The sequence below is a fragment of the Mesoplodon densirostris genome, chromosome 7 (genome assembly GCF_025265405.1).
Source record: "Mesoplodon densirostris isolate mMesDen1 chromosome 7, mMesDen1 primary haplotype, whole genome shotgun sequence".
Taxonomy (NCBI): Eukaryota; Metazoa; Chordata; class Mammalia; order Artiodactyla; family Ziphiidae; genus Mesoplodon; species Mesoplodon densirostris.
Genome location: NC_082667.1, coordinates 58,915,180 through 58,933,045, shown reverse-complemented (window position 1 = coordinate 58,933,045; position 17,866 = coordinate 58,915,180). Strand labels below are relative to the sequence as shown.

Genomic DNA, 17,866 nt, shown 5'->3' with positions numbered 1-17,866 from the left:
GGATCCCATATGCCGCGGAGCGGCTGGGCCCGTGGGCCATGGCCGCTGGGCCTGCGCGTCCGGAGCCTGTGCTCCGCAACGGGGGAGGCCACAACAGTGAGAGGCCCGCATACCGCAAAAAAAAAAAAAAAAAAAAAGACTTCTAGGATGTAGGTGGATCCACGTGGCCTTGTCTGCAGCATGGCAGAGAAGTCTGGACTGAAGAGAAGGATTTGAGAGTCATCAAACTGTACTAATAACTGAAATAATTGAAGTGGTTGAAATTTTCCCAAAGAAACATCTAAAGAGCAGAAGACATACGTCTGGGGAAAACAACATGTACATTAGTGCTGTCTGGTCCTCTGCCTCCCCTCTTAGAGACGTTGATAAAACTAGTTTGCCCCTGGCAGCTAAGCAAACAGAATCAGAAGTTACTATAAATAAAACCAGGGAGCTGTCCCATTGAAGAGTTACTTTATCACAAAGAGGAAAGAGAAAGCAGAAGCAGCAGAACCTGACTGATTCATAAGGAATTTCAAATGTGCCACTGGATGGCTGTTCGATGGTCCTGCTAGACCCGCCATCCTCCTCCCTCCTTTGCTTCTTGAAGAGGTGACAACCAGAAGATGCAACAGTCATGAGGAAGGGGGGCTGAGAGCTGGCCTCTATACCCTATCTGTGTGACACCTGGTGCTCTTCAGGGCAACCATGCTTTGAGGCCTGATAACCCCATCTGACAGATGACACAGACTCAGAAAAATCAGGAGACTTGACGAAGGTCACACAGAGAACTGTATCCACTATACTGTGGGGAAAACACCTGTTTCACAAATGGTAGAAATGGAGACTGGGAGGTCCCTGGGTTCAGGTGCATTTTTTCAGTGTGGCTGAAGGATCAGGCCTTCCCTTAGATCTTGTGGTGGAGCCAGGTGAGCTAAGTATAGCTGTCCCAGGACACTGGGTGAGAAGAGTCAGCCTCTCAAAATGCTCCTCTTCAGCCTTCAGAGCCTTAGGAAGAGGCAAAATAGATGGAATCCTCAAGTTGGGGGTACAGGACAAGGCTCCTGCCCTCCCCTGCCTACCTCTCACTTTGAGCTGTTGACTCTGCCTGAAACATAACCACAAATAGAAGACAGAAGAGAAAACAGGGACTTCCCTGGTAGTCCAGTGGTTAGGACTCTGTGCTTCCAATGCCAGGGGTGTGGGTTCAATCCCTGGTCAGGCAACTTGGATATCGAATGCCAAATGGCATGGCCAAAATAAATAAATAAATAAATAAATGAATGGACATAAGAGAAAATAGAAGCTTCCATCAAATGGGAAACTCTATCACCAAATCTAATCCTATCTGCTTTAGCACCCATCTTCTCTGTCTGCCTGTATGCTTGTATGCTATAGGGTGAGTTTTCTTTTTCTTCTCAACAGGCTAATATCTCCACATGTGCTCTGGATCCAGGGACTAGTCTTTCTGTTCTCTCCCTCTCCTGCATCTTCCCCTTCTTCTTTTCTCTACTGGTCACTGCACTGCCATACAGAAAAAGCAGAAGCCTTTCCCATATAAAAAAAAAACAGGGCTTCCCTGGTGGCGCAGTGGTTGAGAGTCCGCCTGCCGATGCAGGGGACACGGGTTCGTGCCCCGATCCCGGAAGATCCCACATGCCGCGGAGCGGCTGGGCCCGCGAGCCATGGCCGTGGAGCCTGTGTGTCCGGAGCCTGTGCTCCGCAACGGGAGAGGCCACAGCAGTGAGAGGCCCGCGTACAGCAAAAAAAAAAAAAACAGAACAAAAAACCAAAAAAACGTACCTTATCTCAGATGCTACCCCACCCGCTATCCTATACTTCTGATCCATATGCACAGCCAAATCTATGGAAGGACTTGGTGTCTCCATTTTGTCACCATTCAATCATTCTTAAAATTTAAATTACATATGATTTTGTGATTTCATGGTGTAATATACCAAAGAATACTAACATATTTAAATTATGAAGCATGATAAAAATGAACATCAATAAACCCACAACCCAACCTAAGAACAGAAACATTGTTAATACTGTTGACTAGACCTATGTGCTCTTCCTCCCCCATCCTATTCCTTGCCTCTACAACTGTGAACATTGTAGTCAAACTGTTGAAAACCAAAGAAAAAAATCTTAAAAGTAGCCAAAGAACAAAGGTCACATAACATTCCGGGCAACAACAATAAGAATGATAGCTGCTTCTCATCAGAAACAATGGAGGTCAGTAGAATGTGGAGTGATAGTTCTAAAATACTAAAACAGGTAATACCCTGGCCGTCCAGTAGTTAGGATGTGGAGCTTTCATTGCTGAGGGCCAGGGTTCAATCCCTGGTCGGGGAACTAAGATCCCACAAGCTGCGTGGCGTGCCCCAAATTAAAAATGAATGAATGAATGAATGAATAAAGAAAATGCTAAAACAAACACAATTCAAGTTAGAATTCTATATCCAGTGAAAAAATATCTTTGAAAAATGAAGGCAAAATACATTTCAGCCAATTGAAGCTGAGAGCATCAGTTCCCAGTACGTCTGCACTACATGAAATTCTAAAGGAAGTTCTTCATGCTGAAGGGAAATGGTAATAAACTGAGACCAGGGTGTGAAGAAGGAATGAAGCCAAGAGCATAAGTTGCAGAAAACGTGCTGCTACAAACACATCAGGTAGTGAGAAAGGCTCATCACCAGTGAGGACGATGAACACCCTGATGTTTCCTGGATCGTGGGACTTTCAATGCTGAAAATGAGACAGCTCTGGGTGAACTGTGATGACTGGCTACCCTAATTGGGACCCAGAATAAGGCCCCGAGGAGGGAGGTGTTCCTGAGAGCAGCAGACAAACAATGGAGTTTTGCTGTGGGCAAGAAAGAAAAAAGGCTACAAAGTATATGAGACTTTATCTTCTCAAAACTAGACTTGCTCTTTAACTGAAGTAAACATTATTACATCCCTCTCCCACCCTTTGTATCTTATGTTTAATAGATCAAAGATAATAAGTCCCCCCAGGAGCTGGCACATCATAAAGTCAGAAACACAAAAGCAGGAACAGCTGTTCCCTTTGGCAGTTGAGAGTTGACAGCTCAGACACAGTGACTCACAGACCTCCCTTCCTCCAAGGCACATCTCACATTTCACCCACTTGGCTGGGAGGGGAAGAGGGAAAGGAAACTAACAGTGTCTGCTTTTTTCCTCTAGGGTAATTCTTGTCATCCTCTTATTAGGTAAGAATTCTATTAGCCTGATGTTGCTTTAAAAAAACCCAAGACTCAGAAAGGTCAAGTCACTTGCCCAAGATCACTTAGCCACGTAGCAGATTCAGTATTTCATGTCATAGATGTCTTGTTCAAAAGCTTGTGCTTGGTGCTGGACACAGCCCTGCTACCCTAGCATAAGTGCTGACGTGAATACATGGGGCATGCAAGGGAAGATGCAGAGTAGAAGGAGATGAACTGGTGACCTGAACCAGAGTAGAAATAAGGCCACGGAAATGCAGAGCTTCTGGTGGGGACTGGCACCTCTCCTCCTCTAGGACAGGAATACAAATTTGATAAAAACTGAGATATGTGGGAATTTAGACTTATCAATGTGCCAAAGAAATGAGGTGTCCTCAAAATGGTGCTGGGGAAGCTGAGGGAGAAGTGGGGAAGGAAACCAGTAAAAGAACTAGACATCTTATGGCATCTCTTTAGGACTATACCCCTAGGTTCCCAGGATACTTCTGGACTGACCCCATCTGTCATTAAAGTAGGCTCTGGAAGAGCATAAAAAAAGTTTAAACATTAACTGCAAAATGAAACCTATATAAAGAAGGCAAATTAGCTAGAAAAGTATACCATAAGCCAAGTGTCATATTTTTAAAGTGGTGCAATGGAAAGCACAGAGTTTGGAGTCATACTGGTTGGGAGACCCTGGGTAGGTGACAACCTACTTAACCTTTATGTGTCTCAGTTTCTACAGAACAGAAACTATAATACCTTGTAAGTCTGTATGGGAAGTTCTGTATGGGAACCTCAGTTTTCTCATCTATTAAATGGGGATAACAATAGTACCCCTCTTATTGGGTTCTTGGGAGAATTAAATCAGTTTACACATGTAAAATGCTTAGAATAATGTCTAGTGCACGGTAAGTGTTACATAGGGGTTGGCTATTATAATTAACAAATAAGCTAATACATTTTGCTCATAGCATGTATTATTCTCTGAAATTGTTTTTTTCAAAGCTCCACAATCCACCTCCTAGAGTAATGAAAATAAAACAAAAATAAACAAATGGGACCTAATTAAACTTAAAAGCTTTTGCACAGCAAAGGAAACCATAAACAAAACGAAAAGACAACCCAGAGAATGGGAGAAAATATTTGCAAATGAAGCAACCGACAAGGGATTAATATCAAAAATATACAAACAGCTCATGCAGCTCAACGTCAAGAAAACCAAACAACCCAATCAAAAAATGGGCAGAAGATCTAAATAGACATTTCTCCAAAAAACACATACAGATGGCCAAAAAGCACATGCAAAGATGCTCAACATGGCTAATTATTAGAGAAATGCAAATCAAAACCACAATGAGATATCAACCTTACAGCGGTCAGGATGGCCATCATCAAAAAGTCTATAAACAACAAATGCTGGCGAGGGTGTAGAGAAAAGGGAACACTCCTACACTGTTGGTGGGAATGTATGTTGGTGGGAATGTAAATTGGTATTACCACTATGGAAAACAGTATGGAGGCTCCTTAAAAAACTAAAAATAGAACTACCATATGATCCAGTAATCCCACTCCTGGATATATATATATGTGTGTGTGTGTGTGTGTGTGTGTGTATGTAAGTAGTGCTGCAATGAACATTGGGTTGCATGTATCCTTTCGGATTATGGTTTTCTCTGGAGATATATATCAATATATAGTGCAACTGTAACTAGTGCTGCAATATATATATATATTGTAGCACTACTTACAGTAGCCAAGACATGGAAGCAACCTAAACATCTATCAACAGAGGAATGGATAAAGAAGATGTGGTACATATATACAACGGAATATTACTCAGCCATAAAAAAGAGTGAAATAATGCCATTTGCAGCAACATGGATGGACCTAGAGATTATCATACTAAGTGAAGTAACTCAGACAAAGACAAATATCATATGATGTCACTTACATGTGGAATCTAAAAAAAACCAATACAAATGAAGTTATTTATAAAACAGAATTAGATTCACAGACTTCAAAAACAAAGTTATGGGTCCCAAAGGGGAAAGGTGGCAGGGGCAGGGGTAAATTAGGAGTTTGGGATTAACATACACACACTACCATATATAAAATGGATAATCGGGACTTCCCTGGTGATCCAGTGGCTAAGACTCTGTGCTCCCAATGCAGGGGGCCCAGATTCAATCCCTGGTCAGGGAACTAGACCCCACATGCCACAACTAAAGATCTCACATGCCGCAACTAAAGATCCTGCATGCCGCAACTAAAGATCCCGCATGCCTCAACTAAAAGATCCTGCACACAGCAACAAAGATCCTGTGTGCTGCAACTAAGACCTGGCACAGCCAAATAAATAAATAAATATTTAAAAACCCCCAAAAAATGGATAATCAATAAGGATCTGCTGTATAGCACAGGGAACTCTACTCAATATTCTATAATAACCAATATGGGAAAAGAATCTGAAAAAATATGGATACGTGTATATGTATTACTGAATCAGTTTGCTGTACACCTGAAACTAACATTTTAAATCAACAGTACTTCAATATAAGATAAAAATTAAATAAAAAGAAAAAAAGTCTTCATTGGACTGTTGGTGAGATGAGATGAGCCTAACCATCGCAACTGTACAACCAATAGAAATTTACTCCAAGATTTCATTTACTCTTATAAACTGCGTGCCCAAATAATAAAAAGGGGAATTAAAAATAAAATAAAATAAAAGCTCCATGAGGCAGGGGCTTTGTGTCTCCTCCTCAGTATAGCACAGTAGTTAGAAACACAGATTTTGAAACCAGACTGCTTGGGTTCCAATTCTGGTTCTACCACTTAACTACCTGTGTGAGGCAACTTACTTAATTGCTTTGTGCCTCAGTTTTCTCATCTTAAAATAGGGATAAAAGTATGTACTTCATCATGTTGCTGAATTAAAGGAGTTAACCTAAAGTGCTTCAAACAGTGCTGGGTACCTGGCAAGCACCACCATGATCATTTTCAGCTTAAACACTGCCTCCTCAGGGAAAGCCTGTTCTTTCTCAGAGCATCTAGGACTCATCACAATTTGTAAATACTTTTTGTTTACTGTTTGTACTCCGTTAAGACAGGGAATTTGCCTTATTTACTACTGCATGCTCAGCGCCTAGCACAATGCCTGATACAGCACAGGTACTCAGTAAATATATGCTGAATGATTAGAGAAGCAGATATTATTTCCGAGCCACCTGCGAGAAAGGTCCGGTGCTGTGTCAAGGCAGAAGAGAGCACAGCTAGGATTTGCGCCAAGGTTCCAACCACCTAACTCAGCTGCATGACTAATAGCTATGAGGTATTCTGTAAACAACAAATAGGTCTAACACTGTTACTCTCTTCATCCAGACCTTACTCATCTGCTACGGTCTCCCGAGGTGGCATCTCCTGTTTGAAGCTTCCTCCATTCAAACCCATCTTTGTTTAGTTGGAGCTCCCACAGCGCTCAGTATGCGTTTCTTAGCTGAGTCCTGTTTTTACCCTTCTGTGCTATTTCTTCTACCTGTCATCTCAGCTGATGATGCCCTTGCTCTTAACACATTTGCTCTTCCTCACTTTTCCCGAGCTCCTCCCACTGCTGGGCCCACAGGATACGCTCAGCACAAGCTTGGAGAGTGACCACTGCTGCTGCTTTTCCAGGAGCATGGCCGGGGCCACTCTGCATTCTGCATGCTTTCATGAAAGAGATGATGACTCTATAGGAAACAGGAGGTCGGCCAGGTGTCCTCTTACCTGATCTGCTGTGGCTGGTGGTGGCAAAGCTGTAGAGAGAGAGAGCATCCGCAGGGAGGCCTCCAACTGCTGGGGAGGTAAAAAGAAGTTGGGCACCACAATGGGCTCTGGGCTATAAAGGTAGTTAAGGGACACAAATACCTAGAAATCTTCCCCAGACCAGCATCTCCTCTGACCTCTACCACCCCTTTGTTTCCCTCCAACTTATTCCTGCCAAGAATCCTTTGCTCAAGTGGTTCCCTCTGCCTGGAAGGCCCTGCAACTCCTAACAAATTGGTCTATACTTTATGGGTCACTTCAGATCCCGCTTCCTCCGGGAAGCCTCCTCTAAATCTCAGCCACAGTGACCCCTCCTTTCCTAGTCTAGAGCCCAGCCTGAAACACCGGCTAATGCCTTTATTTATTTATTTATTTTAAATTTTGTTTTGGCTACGTTGGATTTTCGTTGTTGCGCATGGGCTTTCTCTAGTTGTGGCAAGCGGGGGCTACTCTTCGTTGCGGTGAGCAGGCTTCTCATTGTGGTGGCTTCTCTTGTGTGGAGCACGGGCTCTAGGCATGCGGGCTTCAATAGTTGTGGCACGTGGGCTCAGTAGTTGTGGTGCACGAGCTTAGTTGCTCCGCAGCATGTGGGATCTTCACGGACCAGGGCTCGAACCCATGTCCCCTGCATTGGCAAGCGGATTCTTAATCACTGCGCCAACAGGGAAGCCCGGCTAATGCTTATTTAGTCTGATATGATTCTCAGTTTGTTTCCCTCAATATTCCCTAAGCTTCTCAAAGGCAAAGGTGGCGTGTTTCCTTCAGTCACCTCACTACTTCCCTAGAGCCCCATGAGGCTGGCAGGTAGCAAGCACTGGATGATACTTGCCGAGGGCCTGCTGGCCAAAACCTGACAGACAGGGTAGGGGTGGGAAGGTGGCTCCAGGGCAGCATCTTAGGCTGGAAGGTGCTGCCTGGCATTGAAGGAGGGCCTGTCCTCCTGGGTGTTCTGTGCTCACATCCAGAAACGAGGGCTCTGTATAAGTAGGCACAGCTGATCCACCACCTGGACGTGAGCCCTAGAAGTCAGGCGCTGTATTTTGCACTTCTCCATATCCTCTGGAGGTACCCAGTACTGTGTTGAGAACACAGTGTTCCACAAATTTTTTCAGTCAAAGCAGTGATTCAGTTTGGGAGGGGAAGGAGGGGACTATTTTGATGGTCTATTTGTTTCTGTTCAATAAGCTAAGTATGGTTCTGATGCAAATTGGTCTATCACTGTTCTTCCATGCTAGACTTCGAACTCGAGGAGGGCAAAGATGAGCTCTTTTTCATACTATATTCCTGTCACCTAGCATAGTACCTGAGACACAATAAATGTTCAATAAATATCTACTGAATGAATGAAATTCATCATTTCCTGCTTTGGCTCAAGTCCCTGATTTTTCTACAGAGAGGTGGGGACGGAGTTGGAGATCCTGAAGGGAAAGAGCCCTTTGACCTCAGCCTTCCTCAGAGGCCCTGGTGAGGTAGGGCCTATTTGCTATTGCACTCTGACTGCTGAGGACTCTCAGCCTGACAGTCAGCTGGGCTGTGAGGTGCCCAGGGTGTGCTGGAACACCGAACTCCCCTGCTCAGCCCAGCACCACCTGTCTTTCTAAGGGTCCTGCTCCAACAGTAACCTCTGTCACTTATTAGATGGTACCTTCACAAAAGTTCACACTTTGTGCCTGTTTCTTCACCTGTAAGATAGATATAATAATTGTACCTTTTGAGAATTAAATGACATTATATATACAAAGTGCTTAGAATGGTGCCTGACACATAGCATGTACTCAGTAAATGTCAGCCGTTCCTGTCTCCCCAGTTGAGGGGGAAGTCACCACTGGTTCCCTCACACCTACTGAAATCTGCTTTCCATCCCCACCTCCGCACTGTCCTCCTAATGCTAAGGCCAGCGAATACATGTCAGTCCACATTGTGCTGGACTTGTCTTAAGCATCAGGGTGCTGACCACCACTCCCTGAAACCCTGCTGCTCCCATCTCTCTCGCCGGCCCTCCTCCACCTCCGTTGTGGGTGTGTCTGCTCCCCCTGCCCTCCTGTACTGGTGATCCTCAGGGCTCTGTCTTGTGTGGCTCTCCCTTTCCCTGTCTCCTTGCTGTTCTTGTCTGTTTCCAGAGATATCTACCTTTATGGCTGATCTCATCTTGAACTCCAGGCCTGCATTTCCTCCTGGACGTCTCACAGGCACATGTGCAAAATAGAAATCTGCCTCTTCCCTCCAAACTGTCTGTCTTTATGTGCTATTTCCTACCTAGTAAATGATCTAACTTGTGACAGAAATCTCTCAGTCATACTTTCTATTTTCCTCTTATCCCCTGCCCCTATCTAATCCTCTCAGATCCCTCCTCCTTTTCCTCATCATAAAGCAGTCTATGCTTTAGGTCAGACTTTCTTCATCTTTCATTATTACTGCAAGTTTCCTACCTGGTCTCCTTGCTTCTGGTCTCCCCTGACCTAATCCACCCTCTACAAGGCACTGGGAGAATTTTCTAATATGTAAATCTGACCAATCATACGCTTGCTTAACATTTACTGAACACTATTTACGTACCAGGCACTATGCTAGGTAGTTTACATTGTTAATTTAATTTTCACAACAACCCCACAAGAAAACTACTGTTATTACTTATTTATTTAAAGATAAGGAAACTGAAGTTTAATCTGCTAACAAGACAGAGTCCAAGTACCTTAGCCAGATATAAAAGGCCCCTTAAGATCCAGCCCAGCTTCACCCCTCACCACCCCTCTTATCTGGGGGCTCTAACCACAGTGACTCCTGCCCACAGGCCAGGCTCCTTCAAGCAGCTACGCCTCTGCGTACACAGTTCGCTGTGACTAGAATGTTCTTGTCCCTGCCTACAGAATGGCTATTCACCTTTGAGGTCCAGCTCTACCGTCTCTTTCTGGGGTACCTCCAAACAGTTATGGCAGTTTCCTCCTCTTGTTCCCTAGCATTTTGTCCATGCCTTAGAAAAATAAAGGCTATTTATCACTGCCTATTTACTGTTACTGTCATTACCTGTCTCCTACCTCACAACGGGAACTTCTCGAGGTAAGGTCTGATTCAAATCTCTGTCCTCGTTACACAGCACCGGGCCTGGCAATACTCACTTTTTGGAAGAATGAGCAGTCGGAAAGGCCCGAATTAAAGCAGTGCCCTTAGGACCTGGCACATGTGACGGCTCCTCCACTGACCATAAATTCTGAGCACAACTAAATCGACTGTAGAAGCAGAAACATCAGAAGCCAGGAAGAATGAGGCCAGGAAAGAACACCGAGGCACTCTGCTTTCAGTGCTCAGCCTCTAGCCATTTCACGCTTTAAGCCTCTCCTGAGCCCATACCCCCTACCCTCAGGTTTCTCTCTGCCTTGCATCAAGAATCATGTCTGTGTGGTATGTACAAATGTTCCCACTCATTTGATTTTCTCAAGAATCCTGTGAAACCGATAGCTCATTTCAATCTATATTTACTGATCCTTTCTGTGTGCCATGTCTGGGGACATGGAGAAAGACAAGGTCCTTGACCTGCCTGGCAGTGTACAGTCTGGTGGGTAAGGGATTATTACCTCCATCTTATAGGTGAAGAAATCGAGGCTCAGAAAGGTTAAACTATATGCTTGATGTTACACAAGTAGTAAGAGCTGGGTCCGAATGGTCGAAGTCAGGCCCCCTGATTTCCAGTGGAGAAAGAACTGCAAAGCACTACAAAGGCAGCCTGCTTCACCCACCAGCCCTGCAATAACCCCTGCTTGTTGTTGGGATATCAGGTGAGCTGATGTGATCAGCTGGTTAGGCTACAGATGTGAGGGCTACTGATGGTCCCAAGTGGTTTCCTTTCCCCATAACATGCACATCTGCATTTCAAAGGAGGAAGAGGGGGAATGTCAGATGCCCCTCTCCCCATCAACACTGCCATCCTGGGGGGGCTTGGGTAAGACCATTTCAACAGTGCCCACTTTCCCCTCCCCTTGGACCCATCACTTGCCTTTAAAAAAAATTAATTAGGCAAGTCACTAAAACTCTGAGTCTCCATTTCGTTACATGCAAAACAGAAATGATACCAACTTTAAAGACTTGTGTGACCGAATGCAAAATGTACGTAAAGTACCTGGCACATGGTAAATGCTCAATCCGTGGTAGGACTCTTCTTTCTCTATACCCTCCCCTGAAATTTCAACTGAGATTAATGGTCTCATTCCTTAGATGCAGAACTTTGCCTTCAGGTGTAAAATACCCAGAGATTAATCAGATAAATCAGGCTAAGAGAGGCTAATGAATGTACTACCAACATCTAAACCCAGTTCAAAGCATTATGCTTCAGAAGCCTGATGATAATGGTAGAATCATAGCACGTGATCAGTACAGATGAGTCTTCGGCAGGAAGGGGCTCCCCACACCCCTGAGTGCATTCTATGAGGGGGGACACTGCTCACGCTCATGCGACTGGCCTAAGCACCAGCACCCAAAATGCCTAGAGATGGCTTAAGGGGCTACCTGGGGGAAACACCAAAGGATACAGGAGGATGCTCTGCTTCGTGGACACCTCTGACCCAGATGTCTGCTGCTTCTGCCTGATGTCAGGGCAGTTGATGGGTGGCTGCGTATGGTTTTCCCTTCTGCTCTGGGAGGCTGGGTGTAGAGGGAGCTTCTCAGAGCTATCAGCAGAGTCACTTAGCTCATCGGAGACCACCTCCTTCTCAGCCTGGGCCTCTGGCTTGGGCTTCTGGTCCTGGCCTGCCTTTGGTGAGTGCCACCCAACACAGGTTTTGCTCTGTTGGGCTCCTGAGAGTGTCACATGGGAGCTGAGCTGAGGGCCTGCTGTGGTGGGCTCTCCAACCCTGGCCTTACAGGCCACGCCCTCACAAGGAACACTACTTTGGCTAGGAGAGCCCTGCCTGTGCAAGTGGGGGCTAACAGTCCTTTCCGGGCTGGACAGAAAGCTACTTCTGACCTTGAGCTCCTCTCCGGGGAGAGGCTCTGAAGGACAAGAGGGGCCTTCCCTCTGCCCCTCATCAGGCTGAGGGCTGATGATCTCACTTGCATCTGACATGAAACTGGACCAAGGGCTAGTTTTGTCTGTCACGGTGGTGATCTCATTGAGGGCCCTGGGCTCAATGATGTCTTCTTCATAGTCCTCATCACTGTAGGCCGGGCCTGCCTCGGTGTCCTCACTGCTCTGCATTCTTGTGGTGGGTACTGTGTGCCCCAGGGCCTCATGAAGCATTCCTCTTCCACTTGAAGTCTCCTCAAGAGTAGAGGGAGGTGGGGAGTTTCTGCCCTCATCTGGAGCTCTTGCCAATGGCAGGTCTGGAGTTATGCTTCGTCCTTGCGTGGCTACTGTGTCCTGAGCATCTGGGAGGGTGGTGACTTCTCTGCTTCTACTCCTCGCTTGGTGAGAATACAAAGATCCTTGAGAGTTCCGGGTGATAGTCTGCAGATCTAAACAGTAACAGATATCACTCTTACTACAAGGTAGGGCCACAGACCACTCAACTTTCCCACATTAGCTACTAGTTTCAGATGTAGTCTTGCAATCAGACCTTTGAACAAACCTTAAAGATAATAGTTAATTTGCCCCCAAGAGTCAGTGAAACTATATTCAAGGTGGTACAATTTCTAGCATTTTATTCTAATATCAGAGGACCAAAATCGAATCCATTTATAGCTGTGGAAACACTTTCAGAGACTATCTGCTCATGCTCAGGAATTCTTGGGAGCTGGGAGTCCTGGTGGGAATGTTCATGCTTCCATTTACTTCAGTAATTACCTATATTAAAAACCAAAATAAGAATCCACTTATTTACCTATTTGATGACAGTTATTAGAACTATTTTATTTGGAAAATAAAAGCAAAGAAATACCCATCACCCAAATGATAAGGCTGTGGAGATTTGTGAAGAAAATGGAGGCGGCATGGTGTGCTGGAAAGAGCACAGGCTTTGGAGCCAGTCAGTCTTGGGTTCAAATCTCTACTGTCACTTGTCAATTTTGTGGTTACGAGCAAACTATCCTGAGTCTGTTTATCTTTAAAATGTGATAAAACACCACCTTTTTCACAGCGTTATGGTGAAAAATATATGAGATAAATGGGCATACATTGTGTAGCACATATATAGGCATTCAGTAACTCCTTTCAAAATTCATCCTCTCCTTGTGAAAATCAGTTCTCCTTCCATCATCCCCTTGCTTACAACTCCCCTTTTTCTTCCAGGATAAAGATTAAACTCCTAAGCTTGCCTTCAAGGCCCTTCGGCTTCAAGCCTTTGATTCTCCTCACTCTCCTCTTTTTTTTTTTTTTTTTTTTTTTCTTTTTGCGGTATGTGGGCCTCTCACTGTTGTGGCCTCTCCCTTTGCGGAGCACAGGCTCCGGACGTGCAGGCCCAGCGGCCATGGCTCACGGGCCCAGCCGCTCCGCGGCATATGGGATCCTCCCAGACCGGGGCACGAACCCGTATCCCCTGCATCGGCAGGCGGACTCTCAACCACTGCGCCACCAGGGAGGCCCCACTCTCCTCTTTTAATATGACCTTTAAAGGGATTCTCCTTATCCACTCTCACCTCCACCCCAAACAAGCCTCCCTCTGTTTTGCTCTTATGCTTTCTTTTTGGAGGGGCAGTTTCTTTGGTTGACTACAGAATGCATGCTTGATGAAAGCACAGACAATGCCTGTCTTGTCCACCACTGTATCCTGCCAGAACTAGTGACACAATAATGCCTGGCACAGTTGGTGCTCAATAAACAGTAAGTGGAAGCCAAACACAGAGTACACTTCTGTGGTCCTGGCTACCAACAGGTTAGGTATCTGGGAGAAGAGGGTAGGAAGGTTTGCGTCTAATATCAACCATGGTGGCTTTTTTTCCCTTTAAAGAGAAAAAACTGAACTTATTCATCCCTGTGTAGAATCTACACATTCTGCTTGAGAAAAATGATCCCGGGAATTCCCTGGCAGTCCAGTGGTTAGAACTCCGTGCTTTCACTGCTGAGGGCCCGGGTTCAATCCCTGGTCGGGGAGCTAAGATTGCGGTGTGGCCAAGGAAAAAAAAAACCTCCCTCAATGATATCAATACAGTCAAAGTGAGAACCACCACTTAAGGGGGCTTTTCAAAGGGTAGACTATGGACCACCAACACCTAGAATCATCTGGGGTGCTTGCCAAAAATGCAGTCTTCTGGCCTCTGAGAATTAAAATCTGAAATATGTTTGTAGCTGAGTTTTTCTGAAAATAGAGCGGCACGAGTTTACAAACTGCCACTGAAGAACTCATCTAATCCATTCCCCTCTTTTTCTGGTTGGGGAAACTGAAGCTCAAGAAGGGAAAGGGTATGCTCAGAGTCAAACAGTTAAGTCTGTGCCACAAACCCACCAAGGACTCGACTTGGGTCCCCTGCCTCTCAGTCCCATGTTCTTTCCATTGCACATGTCCCAGTGCCACGCTGCTATGTCTCTCCTTTCAGAAGGAAGACAGTAAATAAATAAGTAAGAAAGATGGTGAAAGCTGTTGGTCTCTATTTGCCATAAAGACTCGTCTGAAGGCACACATTCAAATGCTTTTTGAGTAAGCACCCATGACCATAACTCCTCAACAAGAGTGGCCCTGAGCCATACCTGTGATTAAGGAGCTGACTTGCAACACCAGGTTATTGGATTTCTCCAGGATGCAATGGCTTTTGGGGTCTAGGCTGCTGGCTCCTGGCCGAAGATGGTCCCTCTGACTCTCTTGGCACTGCGAGATGGCAGTATGGGTCTGAGGACTGAGGGGAAGTAAAGGCTTGGTGAGCTTCTGGCTGAAGTACCGCTGGATCTGATCTAGCTCACTCATATTCCTCCTGCAAAAGAAGGGGAGAAGAAAAAAGGGTCATTCACTGGGATTATGAGCATCTTTTATGTTCCCCTGACTTTCCATTGCTTGAGCTAGGACCTTAGCATCTCTCACTTGGTCTATTAACAGCAGGGCCCCTCTCTCTCCAATCCACCAATTCATCCTTCACCTCTCTGACTACAATCCCACTGCCGGGGACAACATTTTCCCCCTCTGTCTGGCTAATGGGATTCCTCTTCTGATGTCCGGCAAGTATTCTACCTCCTTATAGGGAACCATTCTTATCATCATTCCAATCCTCACTTCACCTTACTCTGGGCTAGCACTGACCTCTGCTATCTTTTAACCATTCCTGATGGAATGATTCAAGCAAGTGACCTTCAAGCAAGTGACCTCTTCCAGCAAGCCTTCCCTGACTCTCTGTGTTGGTTTAAGGGCCGCTCCTCTGTGCTCTAGTCTTTCTGTACTCTTCAACCATATCATCTGTTTGTTTCACATCCATTTCCCCTGATGTGATGTGAACTCTGTGCTGATTCCTTTATATCTACTGCACCCAGCACAGTGCGTGGCACAAAATAAATGAATGCTGAATGGATAAATAGACATGAATAAATGAGCTTTAAAAAAATCTTCTGTTCAAAAACTTTTAATGGGGGCACATTCATTCTTACTACTCCGAAGAGAAATCACACCAACTATTACCACCTTCACTTGCATAGGATTTTACGTTTTATGCTTTCAAACACATTACCTTGTTTAATTCTCATCCAACCAGCTGAGATCAGTAATTACTGTTTTACAAATAAGGAATGTGAGGGTCAGAGAATTTAAGTGATTTGTCTAGGGTAAGTAGTAGCATGCAGCTACTTGGAAACTGGAACTCCAAGACTTATGCTTTTTCCATTATAGTAGATGGGCTCTGTCCCAACTGGGTTCATTTCTGCCTCACACCCCTGCAGGCTAGAACCCGAGTTCAAGCTGCTCCCTGCTCTGTCCCTGTCCTATTCACTTTTTAAGGTGCAGCTCATATTTCTCCTTTTCAAAGTCCACTGCCCCAAGTCATTAGGCTACCTCTCCCTTAAACTCCTTCACTCTTGGCATCTAACCTTCTGCCTTAGCTTTTCCCTTAGTTTTCTCATTATGTGTTAGTTTAGTTTCCCTAACTAGGCCATGCGCGTCTGGTAATAGAAGATAACATCTCAAACTTCTCTATTTCTCTAGTATACTCAGTGTGCCTGGCACAACTTGCACAACACATACACTAAATAACTGTGAAGTAAACAGAAAGTCTCTCTATCCTTTTGTTAAGAACAGTCTGGGGCTTCCCTGGTGGCGCAGTGGTTGAGAGTCCGCCTGCCGATGCAGGGGACACGGGTTCATGCCCCAGTCCGGGAGGATCCCACATGCCGCGGGGCGGCTGGGCGCGTGAGCCACGGCCGCTGAGCCTGCACGTCCGGAGCCTGTGCTCCGCAACAGGAGAGGCCACAACACTGAGAGGCCCGCATACCGCAAAAAAAAAAAAAAAAAAAAAAAAGAACAGTCTGCATATCTTAGAGTCAAACGTAAATTAAATGAGAGGACAAAGCTGATCCTTATTCTATCACTAGAAGCCACAACTCTATCAAATCATAGTGGATTTACTTAGGTGTCTATATCTGGGTTTATGCCACATAGATAAATACCTGTAGCAGGAACATGCAGACAAATGTCAACTTGGCCAAACTTTAGAAAATATGCAAACCCAACTGGCCTTGTCAGAGATTCTGGGTATAGAACCTATTAACACCTAGCTGCAAATTCCTCATTTGTGGGAAAAGTTTGGTAATACTTGCCCTGCAGGCCTCACAGGATTGCTGTGACTCAAATGAAACACTGCTTTAGGGCTCCATGAACCCAAGGAAGTAATGCAAAATTGACATTATCTTGTTTCATCTCTGTTTCGTAGAGAATTTGTCTACGGCAGTGGTTCTCAAAACCTGGCTCTAGGACTGGCAGCATCAGCATCACCTGAGAAGTTGTTAGAAATGCAAATTCTCAGGCCCTATCCTAGACCTACTGAATCAAGAACTGTATGGGTGGGTCCCAGCAATAACTATTTTAATAAGCTCTTCATGTGATTCTGACACACACTAAATTCTGAGAACCACTCCTCCAGGGCAGTGGTTTTCAGCCTGATGGTTTTAGCTCCAACGGGACATTGGGCAGTGCATGGACACATTTTTGGCTGTCACAGCTGGGAGAGGGGTGCTGCTACTATTTAGTGGATAGAGACCAAGGATGCTGCTAAATATCCTACGATGCGCAGGACAGGCGCCCACAGGCAAAATATCTGGCCCAAATGTCAACAGTGCTGAGGTTGAGAGAAACTGCTCTAGGGTGAAGGAGAGTTTCTTTCTCTCTTTCCTCAGTGGGTGCTAAAGTATGTCATGTGAATGGACCAATAAAATGCAGACACACTGTTGATGGTTTTACTTAGCCTCCAATCTCCAGCATCTTCCTAGAATGAGAATCTGAACATATTACTTCCTTATAAGTTTGAGCAATTTCCCAGTCTATAGCATGACTGCTCAGTCCTTTCTAACCCATGTCCCACCAAAAAAGATTTTGCCAATCTTTCATTCTGAGCTTGTTTTATGAAATCAAATAATAGATTAGTTTTTTCAAAAAATAAAATCCTTTTTTATTTGTTTCCTCAAACTTTACACATTCTCTTCCTCCCGACCCCATCACTTTCCATTTGAGAATCACTGTTGTAAAAGTGCAAACTCTTGGCCTGACATTCAAGGCCCTTCAAGAACTGACTCCCACACAGCTTGCCCTGCTCCTTACATCTTACGCTCAGCCTCACCCTAACTGCACTGCTGGTATCTCCCCAAACTGGGCTTATTGTTTCATGCTCCTGGGCCTTAGCACATTTTTTTCCTGCACATAATGCCCTTCATAGTTGTTGACTTGTTCCTTTAAAGACCAGTTCAAATGTGACTTCTTTATATCTTTCCATGACCAACCTAGAATGTTACTCATTCCT

At 45.1% G+C, this 17,866-nt stretch overlaps 1 protein-coding gene across 1 annotated transcript in view; it reads right to left on the bottom strand.

Moving 5' to 3' along the window:
- The window catches only part of C2CD3 (C2 domain containing 3 centriole elongation regulator), a 130,947-nt gene that overhangs the window by 11,806 nt on the left and 101,275 nt on the right, over positions 1-17,866 (bottom strand). Inside the window, exons 30-32 of the mRNA XM_060103271.1 lie at positions 14,625-14,845; positions 11,536-12,457; positions 6,974-7,085 (exon numbers count right to left, since the gene is read on the bottom strand). Coding sequence (XP_059959254.1) covers positions 6,974-7,085; positions 11,536-12,457; positions 14,625-14,845 — 1,255 coding nt within the window. The remainder of the gene's footprint in view (positions 1-6,973; positions 7,086-11,535; positions 12,458-14,624; positions 14,846-17,866) is intronic.